The sequence below is a fragment of the Anomaloglossus baeobatrachus genome, chromosome 8 (genome assembly GCF_048569485.1).
Source record: "Anomaloglossus baeobatrachus isolate aAnoBae1 chromosome 8, aAnoBae1.hap1, whole genome shotgun sequence".
Lineage (NCBI taxonomy): Eukaryota > Metazoa > Chordata > Amphibia > Anura > Aromobatidae > Anomaloglossus > Anomaloglossus baeobatrachus.
In genome coordinates, this window is record NC_134360.1 from 216,445,961 (window position 1) to 216,464,924 (window position 18,964).

Here is an 18,964-nt window from a genome sequence, read left to right on the forward strand (position 1 = left end):
GCAGAGCGGTGATGTCACTGCTGTATAATATAACTGATATCTGCAGAGCGGTGATGTCACTGCTGTATATTATAACTGATATCTGCAGAGCGGTGATGTCACTGCTGTATAATATAACTGATATCTGCAGAGCGGTGATGTCACTGCTGTATAATATAACTGATATCTGGGGAGCGGTGATGTCACTGCTGTATAATATAACTGATATCTGCAGAGCGGTGATGTCACCTCCTGTATAATATAACTGATATCTGCAGAGCGGTGATGTCACTGCTGTATAATATAACTGATATCTGCAGAGCGGTGATGTCACTACTGTATAATATAACTGATATCTGGAGAGCGGTGATGTCACCTCCTGTATAATATAACTGATATCTGCAGAGCGGTGATGTCACTACTGTATAATATAACTGATATCTGTGGAGCGGTGATGTCACCTCCTGTATAATATAACTGATATCTGGGGAGTGGTGATGTCACTGCTGTATAATATAACTGATATCTGGAGAGTGGTGATGTCACTGCTGTATAATATAACTGATATCTGGAGAGCGGTGATGTCACTGCTGTATAATATAACTGATATCTGGAGAGAGGTGATGTCACTGCTGTATAATATAACTGATATCTGGAGAGCGGTGATGTCACTACTGTATAATATAACTGATATCTGCAGAGCGGTGATGTCACCTCCTGTATAATATAACTGATATCTGCAGAGCGGTGATGTCACTACTGTATAATATAACTGATATCTGCAGAGCGGTGATGTCACTACTGTATAATATAACTGATATCTGTGGAGCGGTGATGTCACCTCCTGTATAATATAACTGATATCTGGGGAGTGGTGATGTCACTGCTGTATAATATAACTGATATCTGCAGAGCGGTGATGTCACTGCTGTATAATATAACTGATATCTGGAGAGCGGTGATGTCACTGCTGTACAATATAACTGATATCTGCAGAGCGGTGATGTCACTGCTGTATAATATAACTGATATCTGCAGAGCGGTGATGTCACTGCTGTATAATATAACTGATATCTGGAGAGCGGTGATGTCACTGCTGTACAATATAACTGATATCTGCAGAGCGGTGATGTCACTGCTGTATAATATAACTGATATCTGGAGAGCGGTGATGTCACTGCTGTACAATATAACTGATATCTGCAGAGCGGTGATGTCACCTCCTGTATAATATAACTGATATCTGGGGAGTGGTGATGTCACTGCTGTATAATATAACTGATATCTGCAGAGCGGTGATGTCACTGCTGTATAATATAACTGATATCTGGAGAGCGGTGATGTCACTGCTGTACAATATAACTGATATCTGCAGAGCGGTGATGTCACTGCTGTATAATATAACTGATATCTGCAGAGCGGTGATGTCACTGCTGTATAATATAACTGATATCTGGAGAGCGGTGATGTCACTGCTGTACAATATAACTGATATCTGCAGAGCGGTGATGTCACTGCTGTATAATATAACTGATATCTGCAGAGCGGTGATGTCACTGCTGTATAATATAACTGATATCTGGAGAGAGGTGATGTCACTACTATATAATATAACTGATATCTGGGGAGTGGTGATGTCACTACTGTATAATATAACTGATATCTGGAGAGTGGTGATGTCACTACTGTATAATATAACTGATATCTGGGGAGTGGTGATGTCACCTCCTGTATAATATAACTGATATCTGCAGAGCGGTGATGTCACCTCCTGTATAATATAACTGATATCTGCAGAGCGGTGATGTCACCTCCTGTATAATATAACATATCTGGAGAGTGGTGATGTCACTACTGTATAATATAACTGATATCTGGAGAGTGGTGATGTCACTGCTGTATAATATAACTGATATCTGGAGAGTGGTGATGTCACTACTGTATAATATAACTGATATCTGCAGAGCGGTGATGTCACTGCTGTATAATATAACTGATATCTGGAGAGTGGTGATGTCACTGCTATATAATATAACTGATATCTGCAGAGCGGTGATGTCACCTCCTGTATAATATAACTGATATCTGCAGAGCGGTGATGTCACTACTGTATAATATAACTGATATCTGCAGAGCGGTGATGTCACCTCCTGTATAATATAACTGATATCTGCAGAGCGGTGATGTCACTACTGTATAATATAACTGATATCTGCAGAGCGGTGATGTCACCTCCTGTATAATATAACTGATATCTGCAGAGCGGTGATGTCACCTCCTGTATAATATAACTGATATCTGTGGAGCGGTGATGTCACCTCCTGTATAATATAACTGATATCTGGGGAGTGGTGATGTCACTGCTGTATAATATAACTGATATCTGGAGAGCGGTGATGTCACTGCTGTATAATATAACTGATATCTGGAGAGAGGTGATGTCACTGCTGTATAATATAACTGATATCTGGAGAGCGGTGATGTCACTACTGTATAATATAACTGATATCTGCAGAGCGGTGATGTCACCTCCTGTATAATATAACTGATATCTGCAGAGCGGTGATGTCACCTCCTGTATAATATAACTGATATCTGCAGAGCGGTGATGTCACTACTGTATAATATAACTGATATCTGTGGAGCGGTGATGTCACCTCCTGTATAATATAACTGATATCTGGGGAGTGGTGATGTCACTGCTGTATAATATAACTGATATCTGCAGAGCGGTGATGTCACCTCCTGTATAATATAACTGATATCTGGGGAGCGGTGATGTCACCTCCTGTATAATATAACTGATATCTGCAGAGCGGTGATGTCACTGCTGTATAATATAACTGATATCTGGAGAGAGGTGATGTCACTACTATATAATATAACTGATATCTGGGGAGTGGTGATGTCACTACTGTATAATATAACTGATATCTGGAGAGTGGTGATGTCACTACTGTATAATATAACTGATATCTGTGGAGCGGTGATGTCACCTCCTGTATAATATAACTGATATCTGCAGAGCGGTGATGTCACCTTCTGTATAATATAACTGATATCTGGAGAGTGGTGATGTCACTGCTGTATAATATAACTGATATCTGGAGAGTGGTGATGTCACTACTGTATAATATAACTGAAATCTGGAGAGTGGTGATGTCACTACTGTATAATATAACTGATATCTGGAGAGTGGTGATGTCACTGCTGCATAATATAACTGATATCTGCAGAGCGGTGATGTCACTGCTGTATAATATAACTGATATCTGGAGAGAGGTGATGTCACTACTATATAATATAACTGATATCTGGGGAGTGGTGATGTCACTACTGTATAATATAACTGATATCTGGAGAGTGGTGATGTCACTACTGTATAATATAACTGATATCTGTGGAGCGGTGATGTCACCTCCTGTATAATATAACTGATATCTGCAGAGCGGTGATGTCACCTTCTGTATAATATAACTGATATCTGGAGAGTGGTGATGTCACTGCTGTATAATATAACTGATATCTGGAGAGTGGTGATGTCACTACTGTATAATATAACTGATATCTGGAGAGTGGTGATGTCACTGCTGTATAATATAACTGATATCTGGGGAGTGGTGATGTCACTCCTGTACAATATAACTGATATCTGCAGAGCGGTGATGTCACTGCTGTATAATATAACTGATATCTGCAGAGCGGTGATGTCACCTTCTGTATAATATAACTGATATCTGGGGAGTGGTGATGTCACCTCCTGTACAATATAACTGATATCTGCAGAGCGGTGATGTCACTGCTGTATAATATAACTGATATCTGCAGAGCGGTGATGTCACTGCTGTATAATATAACTGATATCTGGGGAGTGGTGATGTCACTGCTGTATAATATAACTGATATCTGGAGAGTGGTGATGTCACTGCTGTATAATATAACTGATATCTGCAGAGCGGTGATGTCACCTCCTGTATAATATAACTGATATCTGGAGAGTGGTGATGTCACTGCTGTATAATATAACTGATATCTGCAGAGCGGTGATGTCACTGCTGTATAATATAACTGATATCTGCAGAGTGGTGATGTCACTGCTGTATAATATAACTGATATCTGGAGAGTGGTGATGTCACTGCTGTATAATATAACTGATATCTGCAGAGTGGTGATGTCATTGCTGTATAATATAACTGATATCTGTAGAGCGGTGATGTCACTGCTGTATAATATAACTGATATCTGCAGAGTGGTGATGTCACTGCTGTATAATATAACTGATATCTGCAGAGTGGTGATGTCACTGCTGTATAATATAACTGATATCTGGAGAGTGGTGATGTCACTGCTGTATAATATAACTGATATCTGCAGAGTGGTGATGTCACTGCTGTATAATATAACTGATATCTGCAGAGTGGTGATGTCATTGCTGTATAATATAACTGATATCTGTAGAGCGGTGATGTCACTGCTGTATAATATAACTGATATCTGCAGAGTGGTGATGTCATTGCTGTATAATATAACTGATATCTGCAGAGTGGTGATGTCACTACTGTATAATATAACTGATATCTGGAGAGTGGTGATGTCACTGCTGTATAATATAACTGATATCTGGAGAGTGGTGATGTCACTGCTGTATAATATAACTGATATCTGCAGAGCGGTGATGTCACCTCCTGTATAATATAACTGATATCTGCAGAGCGGTGATGTCACCTCCTGTATAATATAACTGATATCTGTAGAGCGGTGATGTCACCTCCTGTATAACTGATATCTGGGGAGTGGTGATGTCACTGCTGTATAATATAACTGATATCTGTAGAGCGGTGATGTCACCTCCTGTATAATATAACTGATATCTGTAGAGCGGTGATGTCACCTCCTGTATAACTGATATCTGCAGAGCGGTGATGTCACTGCTGTATAATATAACTGATATCTGCAGAGCGGTGATGTCACCTCCTGTATAATATAACTGATATCTGTAGAGCGGTGATGTCACCTCCTGTATAACTGATATCTGTAGAGCGGTGATGTCACTGCTGTATAATATAACTGATATCTGGGGAGCGGTGATGTCACTGCTGTATAATATAACTGATATCTGCAGAGCGGTGATGTCACCTTCTGTATAATATAACTGATATCTGGAGAGCGGTGATGTCACCTCCTGTATAATATAACTGATATCTGCAGAGCGGTGATGTCACCTCCTGTATAATATAACTGATATCTGTAGAGCGGTGATGTCACCTCCTGTATAATATAACTGATATCTGGAGAGTGGTGATGTCACTACTGTATAATATAACTGATATCTGCAGAGTGGTGATGTCACCTCCTGTATAATATAACTGATATCTGGAGAGTGGTGATGTCACTGCTGTATAATATAACTGATATCTGTAGAGCGGTGATGTCACTGCTGTATAATATAACTGATATCTGCAGAGTGGTGATGTCACCTACTGTATAATATAACTGATATCTGCAGAGTGGTGATGTCACTGCTGTATAATATAACTGATATCTGCAGAGCGGTGATGTCACCTCCTGTATAATATAACTGATATCTGTAGAGCGGTGATGTCACTGCTGTATAATATAACTGATATCTGCAGAGCGGTGATGTCACTACTGTATAATATAACTGATATCTGCAGAGCGGTGATGTCACCTCCTGTATAATATAACTGATATCTGCAGAGCGGTGATGTCACTACTGTATAATATAACTGATATCTGCAGAGCGGTGATGTCACCTCCTGTATAATATAACTGATATCTGCAGAGCGGTGATGTCACCTCCTGTATAATATAACTGATATCTGTGGAGCGGTGATGTCACCTCCTGTATAATATAACTGATATCTGGGGAGTGGTGATGTCACTGCTGTATAATATAACTGATATCTGGAGAGCGGTGATGTCACTGCTGTATAATATAACTGATATCTGGAGAGAGGTGATGTCACTGCTGTATAATATAACTGATATCTGGAGAGCGGTGATGTCACTACTGTATAATATAACTGATATCTGCAGAGCGGTGATGTCACCTCCTGTATAATATAACTGATATCTGCAGAGCGGTGATGTCACCTCCTGTATAATATAACTGATATCTGCAGAGCGGTGATGTCACTACTGTATAATATAACTGATATCTGTGGAGCGGTGATGTCACCTCCTGTATAATATAACTGATATCTGGGGAGTGGTGATGTCACTGCTGTATAATATAACTGATATCTGCAGAGCGGTGATGTCACTGCTGTATAATATAACTGATATCTGGAGAGCGGTGATGTCACCTCCTGTATAATATAACTGATATCTGCAGAGCGGTGATGTCACTGCTGTATAATATAACTGATATCTGGAGAGAGGTGATGTCACTACTATATAATATAACTGATATCTGGGGAGTGGTGATGTCACTACTGTATAATATAACTGATATCTGGAGAGTGGTGATGTCACTACTGTATAATATAACTGATATCTGTGGAGCGGTGATGTCACCTCCTGTATAATATAACTGATATCTGCAGAGCGGTGATGTCACCTTCTGTATAATATAACTGATATCTGGAGAGTGGTGATGTCACTACTGTATAATATAACTGAAATCTGGAGAGTGGTGATGTCACTACTGTATAATATAACTGATATCTGGAGAGTGGTGATGTCACTGCTGCATAATATAACTGATATCTGCAGAGCGGTGATGTCACTGCTGTATAATATAACTGATATCTGGAGAGAGGTGATGTCACTACTATATAATATAACTGATATCTGGGGAGTGGTGATGTCACTACTGTATAATATAACTGATATCTGGAGAGTGGTGATGTCACTACTGTATAATATAACTGATATCTGTGGAGCGGTGATGTCACCTCCTGTATAATATAACTGATATCTGCAGAGCGGTGATGTCACCTTCTGTATAATATAACTGATATCTGGAGAGTGGTGATGTCACTGCTGTATAATATAACTGATATCTGGAGAGTGGTGATGTCACTACTGTATAATATAACTGATATCTGGAGAGTGGTGATGTCACTGCTGTATAATATAACTGATATCTGGGGAGTGGTGATGTCACTCCTGTACAATATAACTGATATCTGCAGAGCGGTGATGTCACTGCTGTATAATATAACTGATATCTGCAGAGCGGTGATGTCACCTTCTGTATAATATAACTGATATCTGGGGAGTGGTGATGTCACCTCCTGTACAATATAACTGATATCTGCAGAGCGGTGATGTCACTGCTGTATAATATAACTGATATCTGCAGAGCGGTGATGTCACTGCTGTATAATATAACTGATATCTGGGGAGTGGTGATGTCACTGCTGTATAATATAACTGATATCTGGAGAGTGGTGATGTCACTGCTGTATAATATAACTGATATCTGCAGAGCGGTGATGTCACCTCCTGTATAATATAACTGATATCTGGAGAGTGGTGATGTCACTGCTGTATAATATAACTGATATCTGCAGAGTGGTGATGTCATTGCTGTATAATATAACTGATATCTGCAGAGTGGTGATGTCACTACTGTATAATATAACTGATATCTGGAGAGTGGTGATGTCACTGCTGTATAATATAACTGATATCTGGAGAGTGGTGATGTCACTGCTGTATAATATAACTGATATCTGCAGAGCGGTGATGTCACCTCCTGTATAATATAACTGATATCTGCAGAGCGGTGATGTCACCTCCTGTATAATATAACTGATATCTGTAGAGCGGTGATGTCACCTCCTGTATAACTGATATCTGGGGAGTGGTGATGTCACTGCTGTATAATATAACTGATATCTGCAGAGCGGTGATGTCACCTCCTGTATAATATAACTGATATCTGTAGAGCGGTGATGTCACCTCCTGTATAATATAACTGATATCTGGAGAGTGGTGATGTCACTACTGTATAATATAACTGATATCTGCAGAGTGGTGATGTCACCTCCTGTATAATATAACTGATATCTGGAGAGTGGTGATGTCACTGCTGTATAATATAACTGATATCTGTAGAGCGGTGATGTCACTGCTGTATAATATAACTGATATCTGCAGAGTGGTGATGTCACCTACTGTATAATATAACTGATATCTGCAGAGTGGTGATGTCACTGCTGTATAATATAACTGATATCTGCAGAGCGGTGATGTCACCTCCTGTATAATATAACTGATATCTGTAGAGCGGTGATGTCACTGCTGTATAATATAACTGATATCTGCAGAGCGGTGATGTCACCTCCTGTATAATATAACTGATATCTGTAGAGCGGTGATGTCACCTCCTGTATAATATAACTGATATCTGTAGAGCGGTGATGTCACCTCCTGTATAATATAACTGATATCTGGAGAGTGGTGATGTCACTGCTGTATAATATAACTGATATCTGGGGAGTGGTGATGTCACCTCCTGTATAACTGATATCTGGGGAGTGGTGATGTCACCTCCTGTCCTGTATAATATAACTGATATCTGCAGAGCGGTGATGTCACTGCTGTATAATATAACTGATATCTGGAGAGCGGTGATGTCACCTCCTGTATAACTGATATCTGGGGAGTGGTGATGTCACCTCCTGTCCTGTATAATATAACTGATATCTGCAGAGCGGTGATGTCACTGCTGTATAATATAACTGATATCTGCAGAGCGGTGATGTCACTGCTGTATAATATAACTGATATCTGCAGAGCGGTGATGTCACTGCTGTATATTATAACTGATATCTGCAGAGCGGTGATGTCACTGCTGTATAATAAAACTGATATCTGCAGAGCGGTGATGTCACCTCCTGTATAATATAACTGATATCTGTAGAGCGGTGATGTCACCTCCTGTATAACTGATATCTGGGGAGTGGTGATGTCACTGCTGTATAATATAACTGATATCTGCAGAGCGGTGATGTCACGCCTGTATAATATAACTGATATCTGGAGAGCGGTGATGTCACCTCCTGTATAATATAACTGATATCTGTAGAGCGGTGATGTCACTACTGTATAATATAACTGATATCTGCAGAGCGGTGATGTCACCTCCTGTATAATATAACTGATATCTGCAGAGCGGTGATGTCACTACTGTATAATATAACTGATATCTGCAGAGCGGTGATGTCACCTCCTGTATAATATAACTGATATCTGCAGAGCGGTGATGTCACCTCCTGTATAATATAACTGATATCTGTGGAGCGGTGATGTCACCTCCTGTATAATATAACTGATATCTGGGGAGTGGTGATGTCACTGCTGTATAATATAACTGATATCTGGAGAGCGGTGATGTCACTGCTGTATAATATAACTGATATCTGGAGAGAGGTGATGTCACTGCTGTATAATATAACTGATATCTGGAGAGCGGTGATGTCACTACTGTATAATATAACTGATATCTGCAGAGCGGTGATGTCACCTCCTGTATAATATAACTGATATCTGCAGAGCGGTGATGTCACCTCCTGTATAATATAACTGATATCTGCAGAGCGGTGATGTCACCTCCTGTATAATATAACTGATATCTGGGGAGTGGTGATGTCACTGCTGTATAATATAACTGATATCTGCAGAGCGGTGATGTCACTGCTGTATAATATAACTGATATCTGGAGAGCGGTGATGTCACCTCCTGTATAATATAACTGATATCTGGGGAGCGGTGATGTCACCTCCTGTATAATATAACTGATATCTGGGGAGCGGTGATGTCACCTCCTGTATAATATAACTGATATCTGGGGAGCGGTGATGTCACTGCTGTATAATATAACTGATATCTGCAGAGCGGTGATGTCACTGCTGTATAATATAACTGATATCTGGAGAGAGGTGATGTCACTGCTGTATAATATAACTGATATCTGGAGAGAGGTGATGTCACTACTATATAATATAACTGATATCTGGGGAGTGGTGATGTCACTACTGTATAATATAACTGATATCTGGAGAGTGGTGATGTCACTACTGTATAATATAACTGATATCTGTGGAGCGGTGATGTCACCTCCTGTATAATATAACTGATATCTGCAGAGCGGTGATGTCACCTTCTGTATAATATAACTGATATCTGGAGAGTGGTGATGTCACTGCTGTATAATATAACTGATATCTGGAGAGTGGTGATGTCACTACTGTATAATATAACTGATATCTGGAGAGTGGTGATGTCACTACTGTATAATATAACTGATATCTGGAGAGTGGTGATGTCACCTCCTGTATAATATAACTGATATCTGCAGAGCGGTGATGTCACCTTCTGTATAATATAACTGATGTCTGGAGAGCGGTGATGTCACTCCTGTACAATATAACTGATATCTGCAGAGCGGTGATGTCACTGCTGTATAATATAACTGATATCTGCAGAGCGGTGATGTCACCTTCTGTATAATATAACTGATATCTGGGGAGTGGTGATGTCACCTCCTGTACAATATAACTGATATCTGCAGAGCGGTGATGTCACTGCTGTATAATATAACTGATATCTGCAGAGCGGTGATGTCACTGCTGTATAATATAACTGATATCTGGAGAGCGGTGATGTCACCTCCTGTATAATATAACTGATATCTGGAGAGTGGTGATGTCACTGCTGTATAATATAACTGATATCTGCAGAGCGGTGATGTCACCTCCTGTATAATATAACTGATATCTGGAGAGTGGTGATGTCACTGCTGTATAATATAACTGATATCTGCAGAGTGGTGATGTCATTGCTGTATAATATAACTGATATCTGTAGAGCGGTGATGTCACTGCTGTATAATATAACTGATATCTGCAGAGTGGTGATGTCACTGCTGTATAATATAACTGATATCTGCAGAGTGGTGATGTCACTGCTGTATAATATAACTGATATCTGGAGAGTGGTGATGTCACTGCTGTATAATATAACTGATATCTGCAGAGTGGTGATGTCATTGCTGTATAATATAACTGATATCTGTAGAGCGGTGATGTCACTGCTGTATAATATAACTGATATCTGCAGAGTGGTGATGTCATTGCTGTATAATATAACTGATATCTGCAGAGTGGTGATGTCACTACTGTATAATATAACTGATATCTGGAGAGTGGTGATGTCACTGCTGTATAATATAACTGATATCTGGAGAGTGGTGATGTCACTGCTGTATAATATAACTGATATCTGCAGAGCGGTGATGTCACCTCCTGTATAATATAACTGATATCTGCAGAGCGGTGATGTCACCTCCTGTATAATATAACTGATATCTGTAGAGCGGTGATGTCACCTCCTGTATAACTGATATCTGGGGAGTGGTGATGTCACTGCTGTATAATATAACTGATATCTGTAGAGCGGTGATGTCACCTCCTGTATAATATAACTGATATCTGTAGAGCGGTGATGTCACCTCCTGTATAATATAACTGATATCTGTAGAGCGGTGATGTCACCTCCTGTATAACTGATATCTGGGGAGTGGTGATGTCACTGCTGTATAATATAACTGATATCTGCAGAGCGGTGATGTCACCTCCTGTATAATATAACTGATATCTGTAGAGCGGTGATGTCACCTCCTGTATAACTGATATCTGGAGAGCGGTGATGTCACTGCTGTATAATATAACTGATATCTGGGGAGCGGTGATGTCACTGCTGTATAATATAACTGATATCTGCAGAGCGGTGATGTCACGCCTGTATAATATAACTGATATCTGCAGAGCGGTGATGTCACTGCTGTATAATATAACTGATATCTGCAGAGTGGTGATGTCACCTTCTGTATAATATAACTGATATCTGGAGAGCGGTGATGTCACCTCCTGTATAATATAACTGATATCTGCAGAGCGGTGATGTCACCTCCTGTATAATATAACTGATATCTGTAGAGCGGTGATGTCACCTCCTGTATAATATAACTGATATCTGGAGAGTGGTGATGTCACTACTGTATAATATAACTGATATCTGCAGAGTGGTGATGTCACCTCCTGTATAATATAACTGATATCTGGAGAGTGGTGATGTCACTGCTGTATAATATAACTGATATCTGTAGAGCGGTGATGTCACTGCTGTATAATATAACTGATATCTGCAGAGTGGTGATGTCACCTCCTGTATAATATAACTGATATCTGTAGAGCGGTGATGTCACCTCCTGTATAATATAACTGATATCTGTAGAGCGGTGATGTCACCTCCTGTATAATATAACTGATATCTGGAGAGTGGTGATGTCACTGCTGTATAATATAACTGATATCTGGGGAGTGGTGATGTCACCTCCTGTATAACTGATATCTGGGGAGTGGTGATGTCACTGCTGTATAATATAACTGATATCTGCAGAGCGGTGATGTCACTGCTGTATAATATAACTGATATCTGGAGAGTGGTGATGTCACCTCCTGTATAACTGATATCTGCAGAGCGGTGATGTCACTGCTGTATAATATAACTGATATCTGCAGAGCGGTGATGTCACTGCTGTATAATATAACTGATATCTGCAGAGCGGTGATGTCACTGCTGTATATTATAACTGATATCTGCAGAGCGGTGATGTCACTGCTGTATAATAAAACTGATATCTGCAGAGCGGTGATGTCACCTCCTGTATAATATAACTGATATCTGTAGAGCGGTGATGTCACCTCCTGTATAACTGATATCTGGGGAGTGGTGATGTCACTGCTGTATAATATAACTGATATCTGGAGAGCGGTGATGTCACCTCCTGTATAATATAACTGATATCTGTAGAGCGGTGATGTCACTACTGTATAATATAACTGATATCTGCAGAGCGGTGATGTCACCTCCTGTATAACTGATATCTGGGGAGTGGTGATGTCACTGCTGTATAATATAACTGATATCTGGGGAGCGGTGATGTCACTGCTGTATAATATAACTGATATCTGCAGAGCGGTGATGTCACGCCTGTATAATATAACTGATATCTGCAGAGCGGTGATGTCACTGCTGTATAATATAACTGATATCTGCAGAGTGGTGATGTCACCTTCTGTATAATATAACTGATATCTGGAGAGCGGTGATGTCACCTCCTGTATAATATAACTGATATCTGCAGAGCGGTGATGTCACTGCTGTATAATATAACTGATATCTGTAGAGCGGTGATGTCACCTCCTGTATAATATAACTGATATCTGCAGAGCGGTGATGTCACTACTGTATAATATAACTGATATCTGTAGAGCGGTGATGTCACCTCCTGTATAATATAACTGATATCTGTAGAGCGGTGATGTCACTGCTGTATAATATAACTGATATCTGCAGAGTGGTGATGTCACCTCCTGTATAATATAACTGATATCTGTAGAGCGGTGATGTCACCTCCTGTATAATATAACTGATATCTGGGGAGTGGTGATGTCACCTTCTGTATAACTGATATCTGGGGAGTGGTGATGTCACCTCCTGTCCTGTATAATATAACTGATATCTGGGGAGTGGTGATGTCACCTCCTGTCCTGTATAATATAACTGATATCTGCAGAGCGGTGATGTCACTGCTGTATAATATAACTGATATCTGCAGAGCGGTGATGTCACCTCCTGTATAATATAACTGATATCTGGGGAGCGGTTATGTCACCTACTGTATAATATAACTGATATCTGCAGAGCGGTGATGTCACTGCTGTATAATATAACTGATATCTGGAGAGCGGTGATGTCACTGCTGTATAATATAACTGATATCTGCAGAGCGGTGATGTCACTGCTGTATAATATAACTGATATCTGGAGAGCGGTGATGTCACTGCTGTATAATATAACTGATATCTGGAGAGTGGTGATGTCACTACTGTATAATATAACTGATATCTGGAGAGTGGTGATGTCACCTCCTGTATAATATAACTGATATCTGCAGAGCGGTGATGTCACTGCTGTATAATATAACTGATATCTGGAGAGCGGTGATGTCACTGCTGTATAATATAACTGATATCTGGAGAGTGGTGATGTCACTGCTGTATAATATAACTGATATCTGCAGAGCGGTGATGTCACCTCCTGTATAATATAACTGATATCTGCAGAGCGGTGATGTCACTGCTGTATAATATAACTGGTATCTGCAGAGCGGTGATGTCACTGCTGTATAATATAACTGATATCTGGAGAGCGGTGATGTCACTGCTGTATAATATAACTGATATCTGTAGAGCGGTGATGTCACCTCCTGTATAATATAACTGATATCTGGAGAGTGGTGATGTCACTGCTGTATAATATAACTGATATCTGGAGAGCGGTGATGTCACCTCCTGTATAATATAACTGATATCTGCAGAGCGGTGATGTCACTGCTGTATAATATAACTGATATCTGGAGAGTGGTGATGTCACTGCTGTATAATATAACTGATATCTGCAGAGCGGTGATGTCACCTCCTGTATAATATAACTGATATCTGCAGAGCGGTGATGTCACTGCTGTATAATATAACTGATATCTGCAGAGTGGTGATGTCACTGCTGTATAATATAACTGATATCTGCAGAGCGGTGATGTCACCTCCTGTATAATATAACTGATATCTGGGGAGCGGTTATGTCACTGCTGTATAATATAACTGATATCTGGAGAGTGGTGATGTCACTGCTGTATAATATAACTGATATCTGGAGAGCGGTGATGTCACTGCTGTATAATATAACTGATATCTGGGGAGCGGTTATGTCACTGCTGTATAATATAACTGATATCTGGAGAGTGGTGATGTCACTGCTGTATAATATAACTGATATCTGGAGAGCGGTGATGTCACTGCTGTATAATATAACTGATATCTGGGGAGCGGTGATGTCACCTCCTGTATAATATAACTGATATCTGGAGAGTGGTGATGTCACTGCTGTATAATATAACTGATATCTGGAGAGCGGTGATGTCACCTCCTGTATAATATAACTGATATCTGGAGAGTGGTGATGTCACTGCTGTATAATATAACTGATATCTGGAGAGCGGTGATGTCACTGCTGTATAATATAACTGATATCTGCAGAGCGGTGATGTCACTGCTGTATAATATAACTGATATCTGCAGAGTGGTGATGTCACTGCTGTATAATATAACTGATATCTGCAGAGTGGTGATGTCACTGCTGTATAATATAACTGATATCTGCAGAGCGGTGATGTCACCTCCTGTATAATATAACTGATATCTGCAGAGCGGTGATGTCACTGCTGTATAATATAACTGATATCTGCAGAGCGGTGATGTCACTGCTGTATAATATAACTGATATCTGCAGAGCGGTGATGTCACCTCCTGTATAATATAACTGATATCTGGGGAGCGGTTATGTCACCTACTGTATAATATAACTGATATCTGCAGAGCGGTGATGTCACCTCCTGTATAATATAACTGATATCTGCAGAGCGGTGATGTCACTTCCTGTATAATATAACTGATATCTGCAGAGCGGTGATGTCACCTCCTGTATAATATAACTGATATCTGCAGAGCGGTGATGTCACTGCTGTATAATATAACTGATATCTGCAGAGCGGTGATGTCACTGCTGTATAATATAACTGATATCTGCAGAGCGGTGATGTCACCTCCTGTATAACTGATATCTGGAGAGCGGTGATATCACTGCTGTATAATATAACTGATATCTGCAGAGCGGTGATGTCACTGCTGTATAATATAACTGATATCTGCAGAGCGGTGATGTCACTGCTGTATAATATAACTGATATCTGCAGAGCGGTGATGTCACCTCCTGTATAACTGATATCTGGAGAGCGGTGATGTCACTGCTGTATAATATAACTGATATCTGCAGAGCGGTGATGTCACTGCTGTATAATATAACTGATATCTGCAGAGCGGTGATGTCACCTCCTGTATAATATAACTGATATCTGGGGAGCGGTTATGTCACTGCTGTATAATATAACTGATATCTGGAGAGTGGTGATGTCACTGCTGTATAATATAACTGATATCTGGAGAGCGGTGATGTCACTGCTGTATAATATAACTGATATCTGGGGAGCGGTTATGTCACTGCTGTATAATATAACTGATATCTGGAGAGTGGTGATGTCACTGCTGTATAATATAACTGATATCTGGAGAGCGGTGATGTCACTGCTGTATAATATAACTGATATCTGGGGAGCGGTGATGTCACCTCCTGTATAATATAACTGATATCTGGAGAGTGGTGATGTCACTGCTGTATAATATAACTGATATCTGGAGAGCGGTGATGTCACTGCTGTATAATATAACTGATATCTGCAGAGTGGTGATGTCACTGCTGTATAATATAACTGATATCTGCAGAGCGGTGATGTCACCTCCTGTATAATATAACTGATATCTGCAGAGCGGTGATGTCACTGCTGTATAATATAACTGATATCTGCAGAGCGGTGATGTCACTGCTGTATAATATAACTGATATCTGCAGAGCGGTGATGTCACCTCCTGTATAATATAACTGATATCTGCAGAGCGGTGATGTCACTTCCTGTATAATATAACTGATATCTGCAGAGCGGTGATGTCACCTCCTGTATAATATAACTGATATCTGCAGAGCGGTGATGTCACTGCTGTATAATATAACTGATATCTGCAGAGCGGTGATGTCACTGCTGTATAATATAACTGATATCTGCAGAGCGGTGATGTCACCTCCTGTATAACTGATATCTGGAGAGCGGTGATATCACTGCTGTATAATATAACTGATATCTGCAGAGCGGTGATGTCACTGCTGTATAATATAACTGATATCTGCAGAGCGGTGATGTCACTGCTGTATAATATAACTGATATCTGCAGAGCGGTGATGTCACCTCCTGTATAACTGATATCTGGAGAGCGGTGATGTCACTGCTGTATAATATAACTGATATCTGCAGAGCGGTGATGTCACCTCCTGTATAATATAACTGATATCTGGAGAGTGGTGATGTCACTGCTGTATAATATAACTGATATCTGCAGAGCGGTGATGTCACCTCCTGTATAATATAACTGATATCTGGAGAGTGGTGATGTCACTGCTGTATAATATAAGTGATATCTGCAGAGCGGTGATGTCACCTCCTGTATAATATAACTGATATCTGCAGAGCGATGATGTCATCTCCTGTATAATATAACTGATATCTGGGGAGCGGTTATGTCACCTACTGTATAATATAACTGATATCTGCAGAGTGGTGATGTCACTGCTGTATAATATAACTGATATCTGCAGAGCGGTGATGTCACTGCTGTATAATATAACTGATATCTGCAGAGCGGTGACGTCACTGCTGTATAATATAACTGATATCTGCAGAGCGGTGACGTCACTGCTGTATAATATAACTGATATCTGCAGAGCGGTGATGTCACTGCTGTATAATATAACTGATATCTGCAGAGCGGTGATGTCACTGCTGTATAATATAACTGATATCTGGAGAGGGGTGACGTCACTGCTGTATATTACGGTGATGTAGTCCAGGCAGAGGTGACATCACGTGACCTGCAGATAGTACCAGTCCCCTGTAGTCACCTGCTCGCTCAGTGCCGCCCGCGTCCTCTGCATCCTCTGTAGAGCCGCCTCTCTCCTCTTTTGTGCAAATGTAATATTATTCCTGATTCTCCTCTCACAGAACCATCGGTACAGCAGCCAGGCGGAGCCCAGCGAGCAGCCGAGGAGCAGGCACAGCACCCGCGGCTCCCGCGGAACCAGCGTGCTCAGCACCTGCATGGTGAATGCCCCTCTGCCCAGGAGATAAGCGGCTTCACACGGAGAAACCACGCCCACAGCCAATCATTGCTGAGTAATACGCCGAGAACACGCCCCCAGCCAATCATTGCTGAGTAATTTGCCGAGAACACGAACTCAACCAATCACTGCTGAGTAATACGCCGAGAAAACACCCCCCCAACCAATCACTGCTTAGAAGTACATCCGGATCGGGAACACGTCCCCATGCCCATTATGGGGTGATGAGGAGACAGTACAATGTATTACTTCTTGTTATCAGCCATTACTGGGGAAGAGACTGTACAGGTGACTATCGTCTGCAATCTATTACTCCCTGTTATCAGCTATTACTGGGGAGGAGTCTGTAGGACAGGTGAGTACAAGCTAGTACTCCCTGTTATCAGCCATTATTACTGGGGGAAGAGACAGTAGTACAGGTGAGGTGACTACAGTCTGTAATCTATTACTCCCTGTTATCAGCTAGTACTGGGGGAAGAGACTGTAGGACAGGTGAGTACAATCTATTACTCCCTGTTATCAGCCATTACTGGGGAGGAGACTGTAGGACAGGTGAGTACAATCTATTACTCCCTGTTATCAGCCATTACTGGGGAGGAGACTGTAGGACAGGTGAGTACAATCTATTACTCCCTGTTATCAGCCATTACTGGGGAGGAGACTGTAGGACAGGTGAGTACAATCTATTACTTCCTGTTATCAGCCATTAGGAGGAGAGGAGACTGTAAGACAGGTGAGTACAGTCTATTACTCCCTGTTATCAGCTATTAGGAGGAGAGGAGACTGTAGGACAGGGGACTACAATCTATTACTCCCTGCTATCAGCCATTACTGATGGAGGAGACTGTAGGACAGGTGAGTACAGTCTATTACTCCCTGTTATCAGCCAGTACTGGGGGAAGAGACTGTAGGACAGGTGAGTACCATCTTTTACTCCCTGTTATCAGCCATTATTGGAGGAAGAGTCTGTAGGACAGGTGAGTACAGTCTATTACTCCCTGTTATCAGCCATTAGAAGGAGAGGAGACTGTAGGACAGGTGAGTACAATCTATTACTCTCTGTTATCCACCATTAGGGGGAGAGGAGACTGTGGGACAGGTGA

General features: G+C 40.8%; 1 protein-coding gene across 1 annotated transcript in view; it reads right to left on the bottom strand.

Annotated features, from left to right (window-relative positions):
* The window catches only part of LOC142248842 (fatty-acid amide hydrolase 1-like), a 66,425-nt gene extending 48,549 nt beyond the window's left edge, over positions 1–17,876 (bottom strand). The window contains exon 1 of the mRNA XM_075320177.1: positions 17,646–17,876. Coding sequence (XP_075176292.1) covers positions 17,646–17,843 — 198 coding nt within the window. The 5' untranslated portion in view covers positions 17,844–17,876. The remainder of the gene's footprint in view (positions 1–17,645) is intronic.
* Positions 17,877–18,964: the final 1,088 nt, after the last annotated feature.